The following is a 23,503-nucleotide window of genomic DNA, read 5'->3' as shown; positions in this document are numbered from 1 at the left end:
GCAGGGGTCAGCAACCTTTTTCAGCAGGGGGCTGGTCCACCGTCCCTTAAACCATGTGATGGGCTGGACTATATTTTGGGGGTGGGGAATGAACGAATTCCTATGCCCCACAAATAACCCAGAGATACATTTTAAATAAAAGGACACATTCAACTCATGTGAAAATATGCTGATTCCCGGACTGTCCGCGGGCTGGATTTAGAAGGCGATTGGGCCGCATCCGGCCCACGGTCCTTAGATTGCCTACCGCTGACCTAGAGTATTTCCAGCCATATATCTGGTACAACATTAACCAAGAGAGGGCAGACAGGGAGGAAGGATCATGCCAGATGAGTGAGGTATTTCCAACAGAAGATACCCAGTGGGGAACATGGCCAGTTTTGTACCTTGTACTGTGGATCCATCAGGTGTCAGACAGATAAACAACTATTTGACTTTTAGAAGACATCTGAAGGCAGCTCTGTTCAGGGAAGTTCTTAATGGTTGATGTTTTACTGTGCTTTTAACACTTTGTTGGGAGCCACCCAGAGTGGCTGGGGAAACCCAGTCAGATGGGCGGCATATAATTATCATCATCACCATCATCATCCAGAATTTTCAGCTCAGCCACAAAGTTGGCCAGGCAGCAGGACTGGCAAAGGTCATTCTGGATTTGGCATTGTGAACTTCTAACATATTGGGGGTGGGGACTTCAAAATTTATGGCAAATGCTGCCTTATCTGGGTCTCAGCTAAGGACTTCATGGTCACTATTACCACCATAAGATGGAAACCAACATTCAAAGCTGAACCCATATCATCTTAAACTGAGATTGTTGGCTTTCATATTACACAAACTGGGCCCAATCCAAGTTCTTATTTCCCTCTTGAAAGGAATGGAAGCTGCACATGAGTCTCGCTCAGGAGAGCTTCTTGATTATGCCCATTATTCCCATTTCATATGAACACACTGCATTCTTTCCCTAAGCCTGAAAGACAGGAAGAGCTATACATCTAAACACATACTTGGCTACATTAGATATAATCTACTGGGAAAACTACTGTCCTTTCAATAAACAGGACTCCAAAGTATTTTTTAAAGAAACATACAATTTCACCAGATTATGTCAAAACAATATTTTAGAAAGTGACACATTGAGTTACTGTAACCAATCCGATATTGTCAAACAAAGAGTAGAAACCGCCAAACTGATTGCAGTCTAGCTAAAGGATATTTCTACCCTTATCAACAATACTGCTGTGTGAACACCCTGCTCAGGCTCCTTCAATTCCCATCCCCTAACCATATACACTGCATGAATACTATGAACGTCTCAAGATTGAGGTGACCCAATTGAGCTCCTATGTCTTTCCTGTCCTCAACAGAACAATCATAGTTATGCCCAAAAACAAACACAGGAAGCCAAAGCAACAATGAAAAACAGTGCATCAGTTTCAAGTTCATCCATGCAGGTGGTTTCTTTGCATCATGCAATGCACACTAAAGGCATCTTTTGTTTTTATGATGGTAGTGGAGTAAGAATGAGTTAACATTACAGTCATGTGCCTATGTTTGGCCAGCAGGTAAAACACTCAAAGCATATTTTAGCTACATGACAAGTCTCTAAACCTATACCAAACAGTTTCGAATAAACCTTGCAGTATTATTTTGCTAAGTGGTGACAGTGTACTTGAGCTATTCAAGACATAAAGGAAAAGATGAACTCTTGCCTGAGGAGCCTGACATCTTAATGTGAAAAGATAAGAACTGACAACATACTAAGGAATCTTGAGAATGTTATAACACAGGGCTTGATCTTGTGAAGTACAAGTAATAAACACTACTATTTAGTATTAAATTTGACATCTAATCTGCAGAAGTTAAGACGCATTCTGTGTATGCTCTGTTTGCTTTAAGATCTTTCAGTGGCACATCATAATGCTATTTATATTATCAGGATTGATTCTTGGACAGCATTTTCTTTCATTGTATTTAAAATGTGCATCCTGCATCAAAATGCATTTCTTTTTCATTTCAGCTGCCCAATCTGGCACTTTTAAAAAAGCAATGTCCCTTTCAGGTGTGATCACAAGCCCAGATATTCTGGATATCTTTCTTAATATGATCAACCCTTGTTGCATACCTACATGGAAGGTAAAAGGACACCTTGTTCCCATAAACTATCTTAGGGTGATGCAAACATGGTATGAGTTAGTGTGTTCTATGCCAAACTGTGCTCAACCTAGAAGGCTATCTATATTTGGTAACAAACCCTAGAAATAAGCAACTAGTCCTGCTTGGCAAGGAAGACTACTCTTGACAGGCTAAAATGTGAGTTTGCCGGTAGCAAGTAAGTAAGCACATCTGCAAAAGCTTTGCTCTTCATATTGCCTATTCTTTCTCTTTCTGTCTCTTCCTTCAAAACTCTTTCTGCTATCTTAAACCCTTCAGCTCATCTAATTTTTTAAAAAAAATTCAAATACTTATAGGCCACCTTCATGACTAAAACTCACTTGTTGAGGCTAACTGATAAAAAAGAAATTTATGTTCCATTTGTTGCAAAGTTCATTTTGCTCCACCACACTTCTCTGAACATTGGCTCCCTGTTTCTTCTCACATTTGTGAACTTCTACAAGCTTTCAAATGCCTTCGTTCCCTTCTTTATCTACCTGCTCTTCACAATTCCCACGCACCTGGCGCTGTTTGTTTCCTCTTCTTGCTACTCTCTACTATTGAGATGGATGTTAGGAGCCATATTCCAAAGTGAAGAGGCAAGTTTAACTTTCGCTTTCTCTAACAGAACTTGCACCTTTTCAGTTTCCACAACTCTTCCGCTCCATATCTCATTTTATTAAGGTTGTAGGATGGAAGACAGGGTTCACTCCCCAGTTTTATATACAGCAGATGAATACTGCAATAATCTCAAGGACAAAAACAATTTGACAACCTGTATCCTTTGGTCACTTCAATGAGCACAATGAGCACAGATGTGGCAAGGAGCTTCACCACAGCAAAATGTCCCCTTGCCTTGGGTGAGCTGAATGGCATATAATGGTTCTACATAATTATGCTGATAACTCCTTCGCTAGCTCAGAAGTTTGATTGTAGCTCGGGTTCAAGTGCTACCCAGAACCAACGTAGTAACCTTAGTGAATGCAAAGAGGAAAGCATCATACCCTTAAGAGATGCAAGATGAAAACACACCAGAGTGTATTCTAAGATAGTCTACAACAGGCTTGGGGAACCTGTGGCCCTTCAGATATTGCAGGCCACCAATTCCCTTCTTCCTGTTCATCAACCATAAAGACATGAGTTTGAATTCAACTATATCTGGAGGGTCCATATAATTAAAGCTACGGTTTTCCCAGTAGTGATGTATGGAAGTGAGAGCTGGACCATAAAGAAGGCTGATCGCCGAAGAATGGATGCTTTTGAATTATGGTGCTGGAGGAGACTCTTGAGAGTCCCATGGACTGCAAGAAGATCAAACCTATCCATTCTTAAGGAAATCAGCCCTGAGTGCTCACTGGAAAGACAGATCGTGAAGCTGAGGCTCCAATATTTTGGCCACCTCATGAGAAGAGAAGACTCCCTGGAAAAGACCCTAATGTTGGGAAAGATGGAGGGCACAAGGAGAAGGGGACGACAGAGGATGAGATGGTTGGATAGTGTTCTCAAAGCTACGAACATGAGTTTGACCAAACTGCGGGAGGCAGTGGAAGACAGGAGTGCCTGGTATGCTCTGGTCCATGGGGTCACGAAGAGTCGGACACGACTAAATGACTAAACAACAACAACAACAAATATCTGGAGGGACACAGGTTCCCCACTCCTGCTCTAGACTATCTACCTGATGTAAGATCCAATTTGGATTAATAATTCCAGGCACTGACAGTCTTCCTAACAGATTATGATTCTAAACAGGCTTGACAACAGCACTTCTTGGAAAGGGATCTGAAAGGCAGTAGAAGTCTTGCCCTTCCCGCAGCCTCTGTAATAAATACACGAAATAAAAAGCACCATAATGTTGGGCATTTAAAGCAGGGTATATATGTCCTCCCAAAAGTACACAGAGCAGCTTGATTACAATCCTGCCCCCTCCAACTTCTTCCATGAGACTGAGAAAGCCTGTTCTTTCTCACAACAAAATGTACGGTTTTCACATCATAAATTGTTTGGCTGCTGCTGTTTTTGGTTAGCATCCTCCTGCAACTTATCCCCACGGGAGAGGCTATCACAATGCTGCGGCACATAATATTCTGCATTTACATTTATACCCGGGCACAAATGAATCATAGAACTGCAGAGTTGGAAGGGATCCCCGAAGGTCATCTAGTTCAACCCCCTGCAATGCAGGAATCAAAATGCAAAACGCAATACAGGAAACAGATTCTTAGACTGGCAACATGTACTGTACAGTTTCTCCTGCATTATACTTTTAACTGCTTCATCATCTATTAGATCACATGTTTTCTGTCACTTGAAATAAGCAGGAAACACTGTCATTTAAACTGGCTACCTAATAAACTACTCTTCAAAGTTTTCAAGCAACCACTTCAACCTATTTTGTACTTTTAAAAAGACTATTCAGGAGAAACTGTTACTTATTTTGTGAGTCTGCACATGCACATATAGTAATTAGAATAGTACATAGTTGTTCATGGACTAGAATAGTAATTAGCAGCCAGAAAGTGCATATTGTGAATAACAATTTGCTGCAAAGGCTCTTTTCTGGAATATTATTCTATCACATACTGTTTGAACGGAAATATTTTTCTCCAATAAAAGTTCGTTTTACTCCTTTCCCAGCCACACAAAACAGGAAGACATAACACATCGCCTTTTATGGTTAGAAAAATCAGACTGAGGTCTTAACGTTCTTGGACAAGCAATGCCCACATTACTACCAACACTTTTTTTTTTACTTAACAATCTTTGAAGAGGAAGTCAATGCCTCATATGCTCTAGGCTAAATAGAGTTATTAGCAAGACAGATACTGACAGAAATGCTTACCAGAATAAGGTCATTGATTAATCAGGCAAGGAGTCTGCCACAGGAAAGGAATTAATGTATTTGCCGAATGCCACTTAGGGCAAGTTCACACATTTGCAAAAATTAAGATTTTCTGTGTGGCAAGGTGAAGACCCGCATGCGACCCTCCACCACATATGACTCAGAAATTTATGTTCCTTGTTTTAAAATTAAATAAATGCAGAGATCACATAAGAGTGGGGATACTGCTGGAGAAGCAATGTAGATACAGACCTGGAGTCGGCTTTGTCACTGCAGCAAATGGAAGCCACTGTATGAATGAGAACTGTGTGCATCCACATGCATTCAGAATCATCTAGATCAAATGATTGCATTCCATGATGGGAAGAACACAGTGACCTGGTTCACATAACATGTTAAGCCAAACTATGACATAGTGTGAACTCAAAGCACATGAGCTCCCAAAAAGGACCTCATGGCTTCTTTGCTCCTTCTCAGTCATTTTGCTGCTGCGTTGCACTGAGTTAAGCCATAGTTTGGCTCACCATGTCATCCACGTGGCTTAGCTCTCTAACAAGAGACTAACCGTGAGCTGTAACCAAGGTTTGTCCTACGGTTTATCCAGCAGAATTAAAACAACAAGTCCAGGTTTATATGACATGCTAAGCCAAGCTACAGCTTAGTTCACCATAGCAGCAAAATGACTGGGGGAGGGGGAGGGGAGTAAATTCATCACTATCTCCTCTCTTGAAACCAGTGCATTTGTGCTAAGCTATGGTTTGGTTTGGCTTAGCATGACATGCAAACTAGGGCACTGTACGAATCTGCTCATCCACAGCCATAATGAACCCGCAACAGGTTCCACTATGACAGTGATATTTTCATCAGCTAGAGTGGTCAGGAAAATCTCTGCAGAGTCATTGCTCCTATATCCATGGATAGGCCATTTTACACCTTAACAATGTTCACAACAGTGCTGCTCCTAGGGTCATTGATAGCTTTCTGGATGGAGTCAATCTTGTCCAGTTAAGCTGAACCCCAAACACTGACGCCATTATGAACTTAACAGCTGTTGTTCAACTCTACTTGCATATATAAGTTTACACAAATTCAGTGTGATGTTTCAGCTCAATTACACTTATCATATAGATATTGATTAGGGAAAACTTTTTGCAGTGTTATGTGAGATAAATATGAAGGCAGGGGGAGCACACAGTGGCCCACCTGCACTCTACCACTTCTGTCCCTTCAGATGAAACATGAGGCAGAAGTCTCCCAGTTTCCCATCTACTGCAACATTTTTTTTCTGGCCTTCCTTTCATATACCACTGACTTCTCATGGTTTCCATGTAGTTCCCTTTTGGGCACAACATGATGACCTTAGAACGGGAGCAGCTCCTACACCGATGTGCCTTTGCTTATGTTACGAAGATAAACTACAGAGTACTTGCAAGGCATTTATATGCAAAGGCAACATGGAACATATGACAAAATAAGGAATATTTCAAATCTTATCAGATCAGATTTGTGGGGATATTTAACATGTCCAACTCTTCATGATCTAATTTAATAAATCAGAAAGTGGACACATTAACATTTAAATAAGCATTGTAGAATGGCTGAAATTAAATGGAATTAATTTTCATTTGAATACTCAGCATTATGAATACTAAAAGAGTGAAAATTCTGATTGGAACAAGCTTCTGTAGCAATCACCGTTTGAGGTTAACCAACCCACCAGCCCCCAGGGTTCTTCCAAACAAGTAACTGATGGTTTATGTATCATCAGAGAGACATCAGTCAGCTAAGATGATTTTTCCCATCTGTCTAGAATTTTATACAACCTGAAAGCACTTTTCAAGAAAGGAAAGGAAATTTGCTGGCTCAAATAATAAATACATAAAGCATACAAAGAAGAGGGCATGTTTGCATGACTGAGTAGCAGAAAAAGTAAAGAAGTTTGAGAGGTGGGAAGAGAATTCTGTTATTTGGTCTGAATAAAATACTTGTTGTTTTTCAAGACCTGTGTGTTTTTCTTCTCTTTTATCAAAACAGTCTTTGGCTTTTAGTCTTTTCCTCAGGAATTGTCATACTTTTCTCATTTCCCCCAATCCACTTAACTTTTTCTATCAAAACCCTAGCAGAGGAGCACCCTTACTGTCATTGTACAAACCTGAGTCATTCATTTTTCTTAACGTCTTACTTCATGATCGATTACCATGTCACCCACAGTCAATCATTCTCAACCAATACCTTCCTCTTGGCATCCAGGAAGAAAAGATGACACTCTAACAGTTTTCCCAACTTAGAGATGCAAGAAATCACTATCAAGTTGAGGGCTTATTTTAATTTTTTTTATATATAGAAAAGACAAAAGAACTGAGCCATTTCTACACTCATAAGCCCTATGCACCAGGTGGAAGTGTTTGCATTACACTACTTGAATCAGATTTACCATCTTGTCAGAACCTGTAATCATGCCAATTCTGTACCGTAGCAATATAAGCACTGATTTATGATACTGGAATGCAATGGCTATAAAAAATAATTGCAGGTTATTACTCAATGGCATCACCTATTTTCCTCTTATCCAGATCAAAGCATTTTATACAAATGCCTGGCCACACACGAGATCTAAAAAAACAACCTATTTTCTCAAATGATTTCTCTTTCCATGTCAGTAAATTATCTCTGCCTACATATAACTCATGTTAAGCACATATGTGAATACGCTATATCTATCCATTTCTCCATACTTATTTCTGGTCTATCAGATACAGCTATTATTCATAACATAAAGAGCAACTTCAATCAAATATGGGACCCAAGTTATTCTGGTTTCAGTGACTTAGGGTTACAGCCTTAATGCCACAAGTATCCAGAATCAAGGAGTCAGTCAGTATGAAGGCATTTGTATTGTGTTAGGGGTATGAATTGACTTTTTAAAAAAGGGATCTCTACATTGTGACCAATACATGTAGCAGTTCTAGGATACCAAGCAGGTGCTCAAATAAGGAGTGAGCAGCTGCTTTCCAAGATTTCAGGTAGAAGACTTTCCTAGTCCTGCTACCCAACATCCTTTAACTGGATACTGAGGACATTTTACATGTCAGGGGCATGTTTTTCCTTTGCGACTGAGTGCCACTGTGAGTATCAAGAGAAGAGGGAGACCATACAAGTATGTACACAATCCACAAAGGACAGGGGCTACAGCAGAGCATCTTTTGGAACTAAGCCTTAGGCACCAGGCTCCGCAACCTGGCCACCAAGCTTACATGTGTGTCTGACTACCTTCTTCTGATCCTACCCTCTGTTGGGCAGAGTTCAAGGAAAGAAACCAAGAAATAGCTGAGAGGGAGAATCAACAGATATAATGCTTTTGTTTCCTGTTAAAGCACCAAGTAGATTTAAAGACACTCTCAAGGCAAATCTAAAAAAAAGGAAAAGAAGTAACATAAGCAATGATGACTGGGAAACACGGGCCTGCGAGCACTCCAGTTGGAGAACAGCCTTTACCAAAGGTGTCATGGACTTTGAAGAAGCACAAACTCAGGGTGAAAAGGAGAAACAAGCTCGTTTGGCAAATCCTCACCATGATCAACTCCTGCTCAGAAACCTATGTCCCCACTGTGGAAGGATGTGTAGATCCAGAATTGGCCTCCACAGTCACTTATGGACTCACTCTTAAAACCATTTCCATGGAAGACAATCTTACTCAGCTATGAGTGATCGCCGAGGAGGAGGAGGAGGAGGAGGAGGAGGAGGAGGAGGAAGAGGAGGAGGAAGAAGAAGAAGAAGAAGAAGAAGAAGAAGAAGAAGAAGAAGAAGAAGAAGAAGAAGATTGAACTGAATTGAGAGGAGCATGGGGGAAAGGGTGATAAAAAACTGGAATTGTGCACAGCATAGAAGATGACTGTAAAAATGCCTGGATTTATGTAGACTTTTGGGGCTGCCCAATAGTGATTGTTCCACCCCTGTTGCCTCCGGCTCCTTTCCCCCTAAATAAGGCAGCCTTAAACAATTTGTAACAGTAGGGAGAGTGAAAGCAACTGAAGAACTACGGGTGAGAGTGCAAGGAGTCACTCCCATTTCTGAATTATTTTAATCACCAGGGAAATAAAGGACTTTGGGAAAGTGGCCAATACCCTAACCCAATTATCTATAGAGAGTAGTGGGAAGAAAAAACAGGACCCCAATGTTGTGTTGTGTTCCAATTAGTTTCCCAACAGCCAAATACTCTGAGCACTCTGCAAAGAGCAAGGTTAAATCTGTGACTAGTTGACCATCAATATCTTTTTCAGTTCCACTGTCACTGCTACACAAAGCGTTTGCTCATCCTTGCAAAAAAGAGACAGCCAAGACGGTGGTCCCCTGCAGCATGGATGCATGGTCCAGATCAACCATGCCTTCAGTATCATGGGCCCAAACTTATGGAATTTCCAGTTGTGGTCAGAGAGGCCTCCTCCCTGCTGCACTTTTTATAGTTTTTTAAAAAAATAGTTTTAACTGATTTTTACCTTTTCCATATTGTATTTTCTGTGCATTGCTTAGAGATGACTGTAGTTAAGAGGTATATAAATCGTTTAAATAAAATAAACAAAAATGTTTGAAAACCTTACTGCCCCCTCCCAAATATTCAGATTAAAAATCTGGCACCATAGTAAGAAACTGAATAAATGGTGTTGAAGTGCTCTGATGCTTGTCCTTTATGGATATAAGAACACAAAATACAGGATTTCAGAAGCAAACATCAGCCACCCTGTGTCAAGGATTTTTGGACTCAAAGGTTTTAGGAGTTGATCCAAACCATCTAACGTCAACATATGGCTTTCAAATCGCCATAAACCAAACCCAAGAGGAAATGGTAAGCATATTGTTCTTTAGAAATAATGTTGCAAGACATTAAAGTGGTGACTCTTTAAAATTCCCAACTTATATAAGCCTCAGATTAATAGTTACAGTAAATCAAACAGTAAATCAAGTATTTAATTTCAGGCAGAAAAATATATTAAAATTTTATTGCACTTCTGGGTATTCATTTCAGCAGTCATAAAAGCATAACTTATTTGATAAGGCTGCATATATTTCTTTGAGTTGGACTGCAGACAGCATGGTTCCAATCAGTTCTCAGCAATTACAGTTGTACTGACTGCATAAATAGAATTTAGAAGAAATAGCAGGGGGAAGATATTTAATTTCCAAGGTTCTTTAAATTGTTGGACCTTTACAACTGCTGAAGAAACAATACAGTAAAAAGCTCCTTCCATGAGTTATTTTCCCTTTGTGAAACCATCCAAACTTAAAACAAAAAAATTCCTACTGGAAGGAATTTTTTTGTTTTCTACTGGAAGGAATTTTTTTGTTTTGCTACTGGAAGGAATTTTTTTGTTTTGACTATGGCAGACCAACACGGCTACCTATCTGTAACTGGAACTATGGAAGGCACCACTACTGGAAGGAATTTTTTTAATTTTTTTTTTTTTTTTTTTTTTTTTTTTTTTGTTTTGACTATGGCAGACCAACACGGCTACCTATCTGTAACTGGAACATCCAAACTTAGTATCTACAAAATGTAAGGTAAGGTGGCAAAAGGACCTTGTACATATAGAAAAAATTATTGAAGTTAATTCACTGTACTCTTCTAGAACTGACCCCATACATTTGTAAGACCATTAACGTGAGCTTTCATTATGAAAACATGCACTCCCACACATTATTCAGTTGGAAACACAGTTTGCACACTCAATAAACTCAATTCATATAAATGTGAAGAGTTAATTATTTCATTCTGGAGGTGAACAGAAACATTTTCAGTGTCAAGAATTTACATCTTACCCAGTACAATACCCCAGATTATTTCCTAAATATATATTTTGCCATCTGATTTCCTAACACTGATTTCTGATAACAGCTTAACGTTAGTATCTTCCAATCTGTGTTTCAACAAAACACATTTCCTATCACTTAGATTCTACAGAATGAACTTGCTGGAGATGCCAGAAATGATTTAAATTAAATAAATTAGAGCTCAAAACTATGCATATGTATTCAGAAGTCAGCCACACTGAATTCAACTGGGATTACTCTCAGTAGAGGACTATAGACTTAGTGTCAAATGAGCACTGACAGGAATCCAGTCTTGGAAGATTACAATATGTGTCCAAAACATGGTGAAACTTGGCTAGCTTTCCCTTGTTTCTTTCATCATTGAAAGGATAGCATGCATGCAGTTTACCAATAGTCCACGAAAGCTTCCAAGCAAACTAAAAAGGCTTCAAGAGCTCTCTTCAGACCCACTCCAGAGGCTCACCTGGTACCAACCCTGTCATCGTCTCAGTGCCAGGTAAAGACATTTTTGTTTTGCCCGATATTGGGGGCAGCATCATTTATATATTGCACTGTTAAATCTGTGAACATGGAATTTTACTTCCAACTTAATTATTGATCTTTGGTTGCATCTCCTCATTTCCATATAACATATTCTACCCAGTGTATTTTTTCATAAATTCTCCTTCAAGCTCTTGGGCTGATTTGCACGCAATGCCAAGCCATGGTTTAGCCCCACATGGATGAGCCTCAGCAAGTCAAAGCACAGCTTCAGAGTCAAATGATTTCCCCTTCTCCCACTTGCATGTCTGGGAGCAGATTTTCGGCTGTGTTTATTTTCAGTTTCAAATCTCGGCGTAGATGTTACAGAACCTGGCCTACAACAACTGATGACTACTTCCTACATAAGCCAACTTCATTTTGCACTTAATGCTAAGCTAAGATTCTTTGAAATGGGAAGAATCTCCTCCTGGTCACACGGTGGGGAGATGAGTGGGCCTGATGATTCAACTGCCTTTGCTGTTGCTTGTCTATGTAGTGCTTAACCATGGTTCAGTGTTACATGTGAACCAGTCCTTTTGACAGTCATACTGTGTTTTATATTCCTTCATGAAAACTCCCACTCTTTCTCTAGCTCTGCAGAGTTGTCAAGCATAAGTTTGGTAAGTATCTAAATTCTGTATATTCACTCCCTGTTTACTTAAGTATATATTTAAAAGTGAACAGAGGCAATTTCCTTGGCTCTAATTCAGTAGCTTGAGCTGTAATAACGATAGGAAAGTTCCTATGGGCACCTCCCCCTCAGTTGGCTTGCTGATACAATGACTAAATTTCAAAGGCTTAACCAGACTCTTCTGATTTTAAGTCTAGTCAGATATTAGGTGTCATGCTGAAAACTAGTAAAGGCCTGTTTGTAAATTTTAAAAAGACTGTATGCTCACTCTGGTAATTAAACTCATTTCATTTCTTCTTTGGGAAAGTATGCCAAAGTAGACAGCAGGGACCAGAAATGAATGTAAAATGAATTTTAAAGTGTGGCTGCAGATAGTCACTAATCACGTTGGAATCTGAGTCCAATCATCAGTATTATCCAAAATCATTCTAGTAGCAGTGCCCCCATGCACAAATTAAAAACATATTTTAAAATGCTAGACTATCACTTGTTCCAAGCAGATTAGAATAAATTGAATGCCGAATGTCTCATCAATTCAGATTATTCCACAGAATAACAGGCTAGCTAACACTGTGGTGAATCATTACCTTGAAAAGGTAAGTGGGGATGTTGCTGAAGTCCACCGGCAATTTCAGAAGGAAACGAGCTGACAATTCACCAGTCTGTCAAGTGAAGAAAAAATAGTGAGACCTATGCTGAGCAATATCACTGTACAGCAGAAGCAACAGCCAGAATCGTACAACAAACTTTTTGGAAGTTTCCTAATGCTTTCCTAACAATTTAGAGAGCTCACTCTAGCCATGAATGAAGCCAAGAATATATTTATAGTTTAGTAAGTAGTACACAAACGTGTCTTAGCACAACAAGGAAGGAAAGGTACTCAGAACACCCTTATGACAACAAATACAGTGGTACCTAAGTTTACGAACTTAATCCATTCTGGAAGTCCGTTCTTAAACCAAAATCGTACTTAAACCGAGGCACGCTTTCCCTCATGAGGCCTCCCGCCACCGGTGCCCTTCCACCGTTTGGCTTCCGTTATAGACCGAGGTAAAGTTTGCAGACTGGGACACTACTTCCGGTTTTGCAGAGGTCGTAAACCAAATCGTTTGTAAACAGGGCTGTTCTTAGACGGAGGTACCACTGTAATTATATTAGACTAGGTGCCCTCCAAATGGTTTTTATTTATTTATTTGATGGATACTGTAAGCTCTCTCCCATCATCAGATAGTCCAAGGGCAAATATGTCACAGTTAAAACAATTACAACTTACGTTTAAAAACAAAAATAAAAAGTCAACAACAAAGCAGCAGTACACAGAAATGCAAAAGCCGAGAAATTCACATAGCAAAAGGCCCGAATAAAGACAACTCCCATTAGCCCTAGCAAACACGACCACTGGTCAGGGATAGAGGGACCTGCAGTTCAACAATATCTGGAAAGCAGATCATATATTATGCAGATGGACCTTCCACATTATACTCATCATTATCTGATAATACTTTTTGCAGAGACAGGCTAAACCCGTTGAAGCATTTGTATTCTTTGCTATGTTATTTCAACACCCATCTATGAACAGTAAACCTAAAAGAAAAACTCTGAAGGATGTACATCAGACAGCACTGTGCAAACTGCAGCCCAGTCAGTAATTCGTTTTCATAGAAAGCCACTTCATGAAGGGGGGGGGGGCAACACTTCGACCCCATCCTCCTGAAAATGGTTCCCTGCCAGTAACTGCTGCAATCCTTTTCTCTACATCTGTTTGCCTCTAAATTAGCAGAGCAACAGAGTTAAAGAACAAAAGAGGGAGTAGACAGCAAGGACGGTAAATTGAGGTCAAGGAAGGTAGGCTGAGGACAAGGAAGTTAAACTGAGGACACCTCACATACTTTAAGAACCACACACCTAGCACAAATAACCTTTCCAAATCAATGGTTACAGTACCCACGAAGAAAGGATTTCTACATTATTTTGCTAGTAGACTTACAACCACTTACCCAGTTGTTCTTTTTGCCAGCATAAATTTCCATGTTTTCTCCATACTGAGGTTCCTCAAGTAATGTTTGATATTCAAACATGAGGCGAGAGCTCTCACGTAGTCTGCTGCACTGGAACTGGTGATATTGTTGAACAAGTTCTTTTACAACAAGCAGCAGGCATTCTGGGTTTGAGGGATTCCATGAGGCCAAGTTCTGTGTAATGAATTGAGACAATGACCAAGTTAATTCACGAAAACAGGAATACTAATACAGTGGTACCTCGGGTTACAGACGCTTCAGGTTACAGACTCTGCTAACCCAGAAATAGTACCTCGGGTTAAGAACTTTGCTTCAGGATGAGAACAGAAATTGCATGGCGGTGGCGCGGCGGCAGTGGGAGGCCCCATTAGCTAAAGTGGTACCTCAGGTTAAGAACAGTTTCAGGTTAAGAACGGACCTCCAGAACGAATTAAATTCTTAACCCAAGGTACCACTGTATACTGTATACCTGTATACAGTGGTACCTCTAGTTATGGACACAATTCATTCTGGGGTGCCGTTCGCACCCCAAAAAGTCTGAAACTAGAGCGGTGCTTCTGCACAAGCGTGGAGCATGATACAGCGCTTCTGCACATATGCGAATCGTGCAGAACGCTTCTGTGCATGCCGCGTTCACAAGCCAAAAAGACACAACATGAACCTAACGCAGCACGAGGTATGACTGTAGTTGCTTTTTCACTGCCTGACCAAGGAAAGGTTTCGAGTTAGACCAAGCTGTAGGTCATTTCACTTGCTTAAAAGAGCATGGGAGCAGTTCAGTTAGAAGCTCAAGTCAAATGCCTGCTAAAATGAAAACTTAGGGAGAATACAAGACAGATTAAAAATATTTCTCTCTCTCTACCTAACTAACTGAGGCTATGATATTAAAGATAAACTATGTTAGGAAGAACCTGCAGGGAGTAATTTACTTTCAGCATTAGAAATTCAGAGAAATAAAGTGATCTTTGCTCCACTGTCTCCTATAAGGCCCTGGACAAGGAACATTGAATTTATGGGGAAACTATAGTTTATTCAATCTTCCAAAGATAGGAAGGACTCAAGGACAAAAATAAAATATAAGCCTAAATGTTTAAAAGATAAAGTAGAATTAGGTTCTATCGACAGTGTGACATTTTATGGAAAGCTGGAGAAATTGTCTCTTCAATATCACCAAGGAAGAAGATGAAGTCTAGACAAAACGCTGGGCCGTGTTCAACTATAGTAACTTGTTGCATTAGCGGAAGCCAGCACAAAGATTCCTACTATTGCAAAGGGACTTCTCACTTCTGCCACTCCCATATATATTTCCCAAATCTGCTTCAAAGAGTTGTTAAATCCTCCAGAAGCGTGTGTGTGGAAATCACATGAGAGATTGTTCTGTCAGGCAAGTAGGAACACTTGAGCTAATGGTACAATCTCCTTAGCACTCCATTGAATACAACATATTATTATTATTATTATTATTATTATTATTATTATTATTATTATTACTGTTGCTGCGGCTACTACTATAGTGTAATGCACATGGCACTTTGCAGAGTGAAAAGAGGACAGGTCCTTGCTTAGAAGTGCTTACAAATATAAATTTTATTAGAAGGGGAGAACATAGGAGAGGGGAGGAAAGTATGGGGAACAGGCAATCAACATGAGTAAGTAGGCACCAAGGCTATTTTTCAGTTACACATTAAGTAGAGAAGTGTGAGAAGGCCTGTGATCCTTGCCACATACTGTGATTTAAGAACTGGTAATTAGGTGCAATGGCTATCGAGGTGTTGTACAGATCAACTGATCAGAAAGTTCACTTTTATCAGATTTTGTCAGCTAAGCCCACAGCATATCATGTAGGAAATCAGTCTTGCATCACAAGGTCAGAAATCAAGCAAGCAGACATGTTCTGCATAGTTGCTATTTCCTTTCCACAAGCCTTTAAGCAAACAGCTTTCCCAGAAAGTTGAAGGATGGAATGTGCCAGTAGGGGCTGACATCATTTTAATGAGAAATGGGAATGCCTTCTCCCCCCACTTTTTTCTATTGTGTTGCATCACTAGTATTGTGTTAAAGGAAATGACCCACGTTTTAATAACTGTCCTACATTGGAGTGGAGTATTTTTCCCAAGCACTAATGAGACAGAAAATCACACCCATATATGCTTTTTTAAAACAACTAACAAACATTTAGAGGGGGGGGAAAGCAGAAAGAGGAAGCTGTCATTTGTTCTTGTTCCGACAGCAGGGTTATTCTTGTCAAGCTGAACAATATTGCATCAGAACAGAGCTTTCAAATAGCTTCACCCTAACACATCAGTTTTAGACATAAAAATCATCTCACAAGATAGCTGTTTTGTTCCAACATTAACTATATTTTTTTAAGTAAGTCATAAGAGAAAAATTACTTGGAGGATAAACGAAAATGATGTTGAATCTGATAATGAAGTACAAACACATAAGAATCAAAGTTGGGGGGGAATCAATGAGAATCTTTATTTTATGTCAGACTCCTATATTTTAAACATTTAAGTGTCTCTTTGGAAAAAAAAATATCCTGGTTTTAACTGAAGTCAGAACTTGAAATGTCGAAGTCTGCTTTTATAATCCAAAATGTATTAATTTAAAAACTGCTTTTCCATATAAAAAGAACAAACATCAGTGGGTGTATGTATAAAGATGAAGGCCAAGCATTACTGGGCAAACCACCAAGCCTTGTTTCTGTAGCGTTCTGGACAATTAAGGTAGTCTTATCATCTCTTTCTATACAGAAAGAGAGACAAGCCAATGATCTGTTAATTTCACAATTGTTTCCCTTATCTAAAATGACACAGTTTTGTGGCACAAGAGTTACGTGGGCTGCATGGCTAAAGGTTCTGCTTATGCCACCAGGAAATAGAACGGCTCCATGCTGCTACTGCAAACCAATCAGTTCAAATTGTTATAGGACCCAAATGCAAATTTCTTCAGGAAACACATGATTTAAAACAATTTTCTTCTGTCTTTTTCATGTTGATTTAATTGGCTTTGATTTAAACAAAACGACCCTGTTCTTAAAACGGTCATTTAGAACTACCAGCTTATCAAGAGATTTGTGATCAGCTGCAAAACAGAAAGTTAAAGAATAAACATGGCAGGCAGTAGGGAGATGACTTTCAATGAGCTCCTGTAAATCTAGTGCGGAGGAGCAGGAATGCACTCACTTTATTTGTACTATCCCCTCCCCACTACAGACAACCAAACTTGTGCACATTTTTTGGCCCCGAATATTTTGGATCCTAGCCATTACATATAACTAATTTGTTTTTGTCAAAGTAAATCAGAACAGCGGTCAGGCAGAAGGAAAACATAACACTGGAAGAACCATTTCTTCATGTTGTCAGTTCTTATAGCCTCTTAATAAACTTTTTTTGCCCAATCTGCACACAAAAGTCACACTATACTATGTCTGGCCACGCACACTCTCCTGACCACACCCACATAAAACCCACCCTTAGAAGTGTAACCTCAGTTACTTATACTACTGTTCTGCATCAGGAACCAAAGTAAGGTACAAACTGCAACGAGAAACATTTGTGCCAGCATCATTATTCCAGCAAGATGAGAAAAGCAATGGTACCAGATACAGGTTAGCACAGTTTCCAGATCTTCAACACAGAGAAATACGGTATAGCTGATTGTGCAGTACCACAGATATGGCAACACACACTGGCAGAAGCATCCTGCAGATGACTACCTTCTTTCCTGGCACATTCTAGGGCAGTATGACTGAAGACAGTTTTTCTGCCTTTACCAAATGCTTTCAAGTGGGTAAGATTCCAGGAAGCAATCCATCTCTTGAATTCATACGCTAATATTAAAAAAAGGAGTAAAACCACGAGTTGGGTAAAACTTTAGTTAGCTATGTTTCACCAGACTTCCATTTCCTTTAAAAAAAAAAAAAAGGAAGCTAGGCATCACAGTCACAAAAGACTGTATCCTCCTTTGATGTTATACAATGGAGGTCGCCAACATGGCACCTGACAAGTGTCAGTGTGTCCACCAGTCCCTCCCATGGTGCCCACATAATAAGGTTACCAGATTTTCTTCAATGAATCAGGGGATACTTTTCAACTTCAATGGATTTTGTATGGGGACTGATGTATAAATCCAGGGACTGTCCCCAGGAAACGGGGATGTCTGGTAACCTTACCACAAAAGGTCTCAGTAAATATCCCCTTGAAAATCCACAGTGCACAAGAGACAGTTTGCTTTTCTACTCAGTTCCTGTTTGTATTATCTTGGCCTCTCCTCCACTGAACATGCCCCCTTAAACGTGGTATGTTTCAATGGATAATCCACCCTCTCAGCAGAGGAGAGCAGCAAGGATTCTCTTACTGCAAGTTGAATGACTGGTTTTCTATCCCATCTTTTCCTCCAAGGAGCTCAGGGCGGCATACATGGTTTTCCTCCTTTTCATTTAATTCCAAGAACAACCATATGAGGTAGGTCAGGCTGAAAAGGCAGTGACTGGTCCAAGGTCACCCAGTGAGTTTCATGGTTGTGCAGGGATTGGAGCCCTGGTCTCCCAGGTTCTAGTCCAACACTCTTAACTACGACACCACACTGACTCTTTAAGAGCTGCTGTGGGTGATGTAACAGATATTAAGTTGACTTGGTTAGGTAGATATAATAATAATAATAATAATAATAAAATAATAATAATAATAATAATAATAATAATAATAATAATAATAATAATAATAATTATTTATTTATACCCCACCCATCTGGCTGGGCTTCCCCAGCCACTCTGGGCGACTTCCAACAAAATATTAAAATACAGTAATGCATCAAACATTAAAAGCTTCCCTAAACAGGGCTGCCTTCAGATGTCTTCTAAAAATCTGGTAGTTGTTGTTCTCTTTGACATCTGGTGGGAGGGCGTTCCACAGGGCGGGTGCCACTACCAAGAAGGCCCTCTGCCTGGTTCCCTGCAGCTTGGCTTCTCGCAGTGAGGGAACCGCCAGAAGGCCCTTGGAGCTGGACCTCAGTGTCTGGGTAGAACGATGGGGGTGGAGGCGCTCCTTCAGATATACTGGACCGAGGCCGATATACTGATGAATTAAAAACCATGAAGGTTGGAAAACATCAGTGTAATTTCTGCCTTTTATAAACATACAGCAAGCGAGGAAGTGTATAGTGGCACGTCTTAATTCATAAAACCATATAACATTTCTATGGAAGAGTACAGCAATTTTAGATTTGGAATGCTATTTTAATGCTGTTCCGATTAATTGCATTTAATACATATTTTACTATGGGTTGCCAATCAAATATTGCCACACCACCAATTTAACAATATTTTACTACAGGCATGTGTTTTATGAAACAGAAAATATTCTGGCATGGGAAGCAGCCTACCATTGGGTTTGCTGCTGCATGAGACCATGAAGAAAAGTCAGAAGGAAATGTTGCTTGGTTCTCGCACTTGTGGGAGCTGCAACACACAATCACGCACTGTACTGACAACCTCTCTTCTGCTCTATAGTCATATTTAAGAGTCCTCACATGTCTTTTATAGTTGCTGTGTGCTTTATTTGCCTCTAGAAGAAATTGAGGCCATTTGAGCTATCCCTTGAGTTCTAGGATTTATGCCATTAACTCCTCATATGCATGCATACAATATTGTTTTCTGAAAATAATTGATTTTAATCACCTACTTCTTAATATACCTGTTAACTAACTAGGGGTTACACTGAGTATCTCTCTCTTTTTGTTCTATTAATACAACAGTTGACTGCAGTCGGGATCAGAAAACCCACTCTTTACCAGCGAATAGGAGCAAAAGGCATTCCGTGGAAGACTCTAATTGCTGTTTATTTTGATTCAGCATTAAAGAGCGAGTTTTCCTGGGGACAATAGCAGGTCATAGACTGGGAAAAGACGGAGCTGTGCCTAGAATGCGTGTAAGGCAAAAGGGATCTGTGGACGAGCCCTATGTTAGGCAAAGAAGGATTTTTGGTATAAATATAGAAATATTTACTGAGCTGAGCAACTGTACCTTTGCCCTGAACAGGCAGAGGGTTGGACTAGATTATATTTGAGGACCTTTCCGACTCTATGATTCTAGCATCAACCAAAATATTATGTGCACAATACAGCCAAAGATGTCAAGCACTTTCAAATCCTAGTAATTTCAAGTGAAGAGCATTCAACATATGCTTCTTCATACCTTCAAGGAGGCTTAAAAGTGCTCAGCTGCTTTGGCTATATCACGCCCCAGGTTTCCAGATACTACTTATTTTATTTATTAATGTTCCTATATATGCGTGTTCCTAAGCAGAATTACCTGGAAGTAACACAATGAACTCAACAGGACTTTCTAACCATGTGCACTTTGGAATGTTTCAGATTACATGAGAGCCCGTATGGCATTTTTTTTTATTTTTTTTTATTTATACCCCACCCTTCGTGGTTTAAAAACCAGGCTCAGGGCAGCTAACAGCAAATATAAAACATTGATTAAAATGCGACTTTAAAACAGCATAAAATGCAGCATAAAATGCAGAAACAATCTCAATGAAATTCAAAAATTCAGGGGTCATTTTTTTTGGGGGGGGACCCAATCAGTAGACATCAAATGATCACAAGGGCTAACTGGCCAAGTTGGTCCTACTAGGGCCAGCAAGGAGACCGGGGAAGAATTTAAATGTGGGGTCCCAGAAAGGGTTTCTTCATAGAAGAGGAAAGGGGGAAAGGGAATAGAGGATCAGGCTAATTCAAATTGGTTAGAAACAACTAACCACACCAAATACACAGCAGATAAGTTCACATATGCAATGACAAGTTGCATCATCCATCTTATACAGACAAAAAAAACCATGCTACTGGGTATTTTATTTATTTTGATTTCCAGCCCACTCCTATGGCTTTGGAAAGCATACTGAAGTGCATCCCCTCTAGCCTCCACTTTTTAAAACCACTCAGGGCAAGAAAAGGAAAACTGAATACGTCGAAATTATTGCAGCTCAATCATAGTGAGAGAACAGTACTCCACTCTAAAAGGAAGCAACCAATATTACTTATGGCTACCATGCCGGATGACACCTAGTTGCAGTCCTACAACAACTGACTTCAGCAGAACTGCAGCCTGCCATCTCAACATGCTTAGCGACCACCCATTTCAATCAGCTAGTTTTGGCTCATAGGATATTTAACCAGCCATTAGAAGTCTAGATCTGAACTGTCAAGACAATGCTTGTCAGGATGGAGCTTGTGTGCCTGTAAGACATCTTTCCCATACATGTGGTATGATCTCTTTCTAAAACCAGGAACAATCTGCATAAGATGCAATTTGTTCCTGTCATTAAGAGAATAAGCAAATCATTTCTTAATTAAATGGAACTTGTTTTTCTTAAGAATGTGCTTAAAGCATCCAGGTTGCCGGAATATCTTCCAGGAACGTGACTTTGAAGAAGACAGCTTGCTACTGTTTTTTCTGGCTGTACTACAGAAAACAGCAAGATCTTCAGTTGGTGCACTGGGTTTTTTTGGTGTGTTTTTTTTAGGGAGTATAGAATTAAGTGCAATAATTGTCAAGGAAATAAATGTCAGGAAACACAAGAATCAAGCCCTTGATAGCAGTTAATAAGATTAAATTTATGCAGAGCCTTTCTTCACAGATTAATTGCAAACATTGTACAAGTTCAACATGTAAGCAAAAGAGATTTGCTATAAAAGGTCTGTCGAAAACATTTTATTCTGAAGCAGTTTTGATATGTACCAATGCTCATAAACCAACAGAAAAATATGAATATTTATCTGATAACTATTCCATTCTCCATCTTTTCAATCACCTTCTCAGCCACAAGCATTTGTTTCCACTTATATCCAAAGGGTCCACTTCACAGTTAGTATCAGAATCTGTTTACACGTTACAGCTTTAGGCATACACTTAAAATATTTAAACATACACCTGAAGTGTAAAAATGTGAAAGTTACAGACAGGTGTTTGCAAACACTTGTAGTAGGCAGGCATACTGATTGGGGAATTAGGATAGGCCAACCCTTTGGCAATAAGAACATAAGAGCAGCTCTGCTGGGCCACACAAAAAGCCCATCTGGTCCAGCATTTTGTTCCCAATAGCAGCCAAACAGATGCCTATGGAAGGGATGCAGGTGGCGCTGTGGGTTAAACCACAGAGACTAGGACTTGCCGATCAGAAGGTTGGCGGTTCGAATCCCTGTGACGGGGTGAGCTCCCGTTGCTCGGTCCCTGCTCCTGCCAATCTAGGAGTTCGAAAGCACATCAAAGTCCAAGTAGATAAATAGGTACCGCTCCAGCGGGAAGGTAAATGGCATTTCCGTGTGCTGCTCTGGTTCGCCAGAAGCGGCTTAGTCATGCTGGCCACATGACCCGGAAGCTGTACGCCGGCTCCCTCGGCCAATAAAGCGAGATGAGCGCTGCAACCCGCCAGAGTCGGCCACGATTGGACCTAATGGTCAGGGGTCCCTTTACCTTTACCTTTAGATGCCTATGGAATGCCCACAAGCAGGACATGAGCTCAACAGCACTCTGCTGCTTTTGTTCTCCGGGAACTGGTATTCAAAAACATACTGCCTCTGAGTCTCAAAATAGTATTCAGTCCTGACTAGTAGCCACTGATAGCCATATTCTTCATGAACTGGTCTAACCTTCTGTTCAAGTTAGCAGCCGTAACTACATCCTGTGGAAGCAAATTCTGTATTGAAAAGCTCTGTGTGAAATAGCACCTTCTTTTGCCCATCCTGAATTTCGCTTCATTCAGCTTCACTGGGCAATCCTGGGTTCTACTATTATGAAAGAGGGAGAAAAGTGTATCTGTATTCAGTGTCTCTGCAGCAGCCATAGTTTTTATGCACCTCTAACATGTCCTCTAACCTCCCCCCCCCCCCGCCGTAAGTCCCCTTCCTCATTGAGAATTACTCCAGCTCACTGATCCTTTTAGTTGCTCTTTTCTGCAGTCTCAGAGTCTCTGTGTAATGTATGAAAGTAGCTCTGAATATACTACAAATTATTTAACATTCAAGTTGTAACCATGCAGTGTGTCCCCTTAAGTGTACACAACCAACAGCTGGCTAGTATTTCTTGTTTTCATAGTCCGAAATAGACTTGATTAACCAAACTTATGCTTAAAAGTAATTGCTATTCACATACAGATGGCAACCATTTTCTGCATACTCAATTGATGAGCAATTGATGACCAATTGGCCTGGCTCCTTTTGGACCCAGAAGATGGGCTCTCTATAAATGCTCGCAGGGGCCAGGAACAGAACCCCAGTGCAAAATGGTCGCCGCCTATAAATCAGCTTGCCTCTAAGTAAACAGACTTTGGATGAAAGTGTAGATGAGGAAAGTTTTACAACTTCTATCCCAATACAACATATTATTGGTTTTCTTTTCCAATTATAAAATGTCAAAAATCAAGGCAAACTGTATTGCTATGTAGGGGGAAAATCAAAACAAAAAGGAACCCCCATAAGAAAGATATTTCTGTTCCAAGTAGA

The 23,503-nt window shown here is 40.1% G+C and overlaps 1 protein-coding gene across 1 annotated transcript in view; it reads right to left on the bottom strand.

Moving 5' to 3' along the window:
* Window positions 1-23,503, bottom strand: part of BABAM2 (BRISC and BRCA1 A complex member 2) — a 128,948-nt gene that overhangs the window by 89,973 nt on the left and 15,472 nt on the right. Inside the window, exons 5-6 of the mRNA XM_081854200.1 lie at window positions 13,970-14,164; window positions 12,560-12,634 (exon numbers count right to left, since the gene is read on the bottom strand). Of these exons, the coding sequence (XP_081710326.1) occupies window positions 12,560-12,634; window positions 13,970-14,164 (270 nt within the window). The remainder of the gene's footprint in view (window positions 1-12,559; window positions 12,635-13,969; window positions 14,165-23,503) is intronic.

This window comes from Podarcis erhardii (assembly GCF_964252035.2).
Source record: "Podarcis erhardii genome assembly, chromosome: 3".
In the NCBI taxonomy this organism is placed as follows: domain Eukaryota; kingdom Metazoa; phylum Chordata; class Lepidosauria; order Squamata; family Lacertidae; genus Podarcis; species Podarcis erhardii.
The sequence above is the reverse complement of the archived record's forward strand: the minus strand, read 5'-3'. Positions and strand labels throughout refer to the sequence as shown.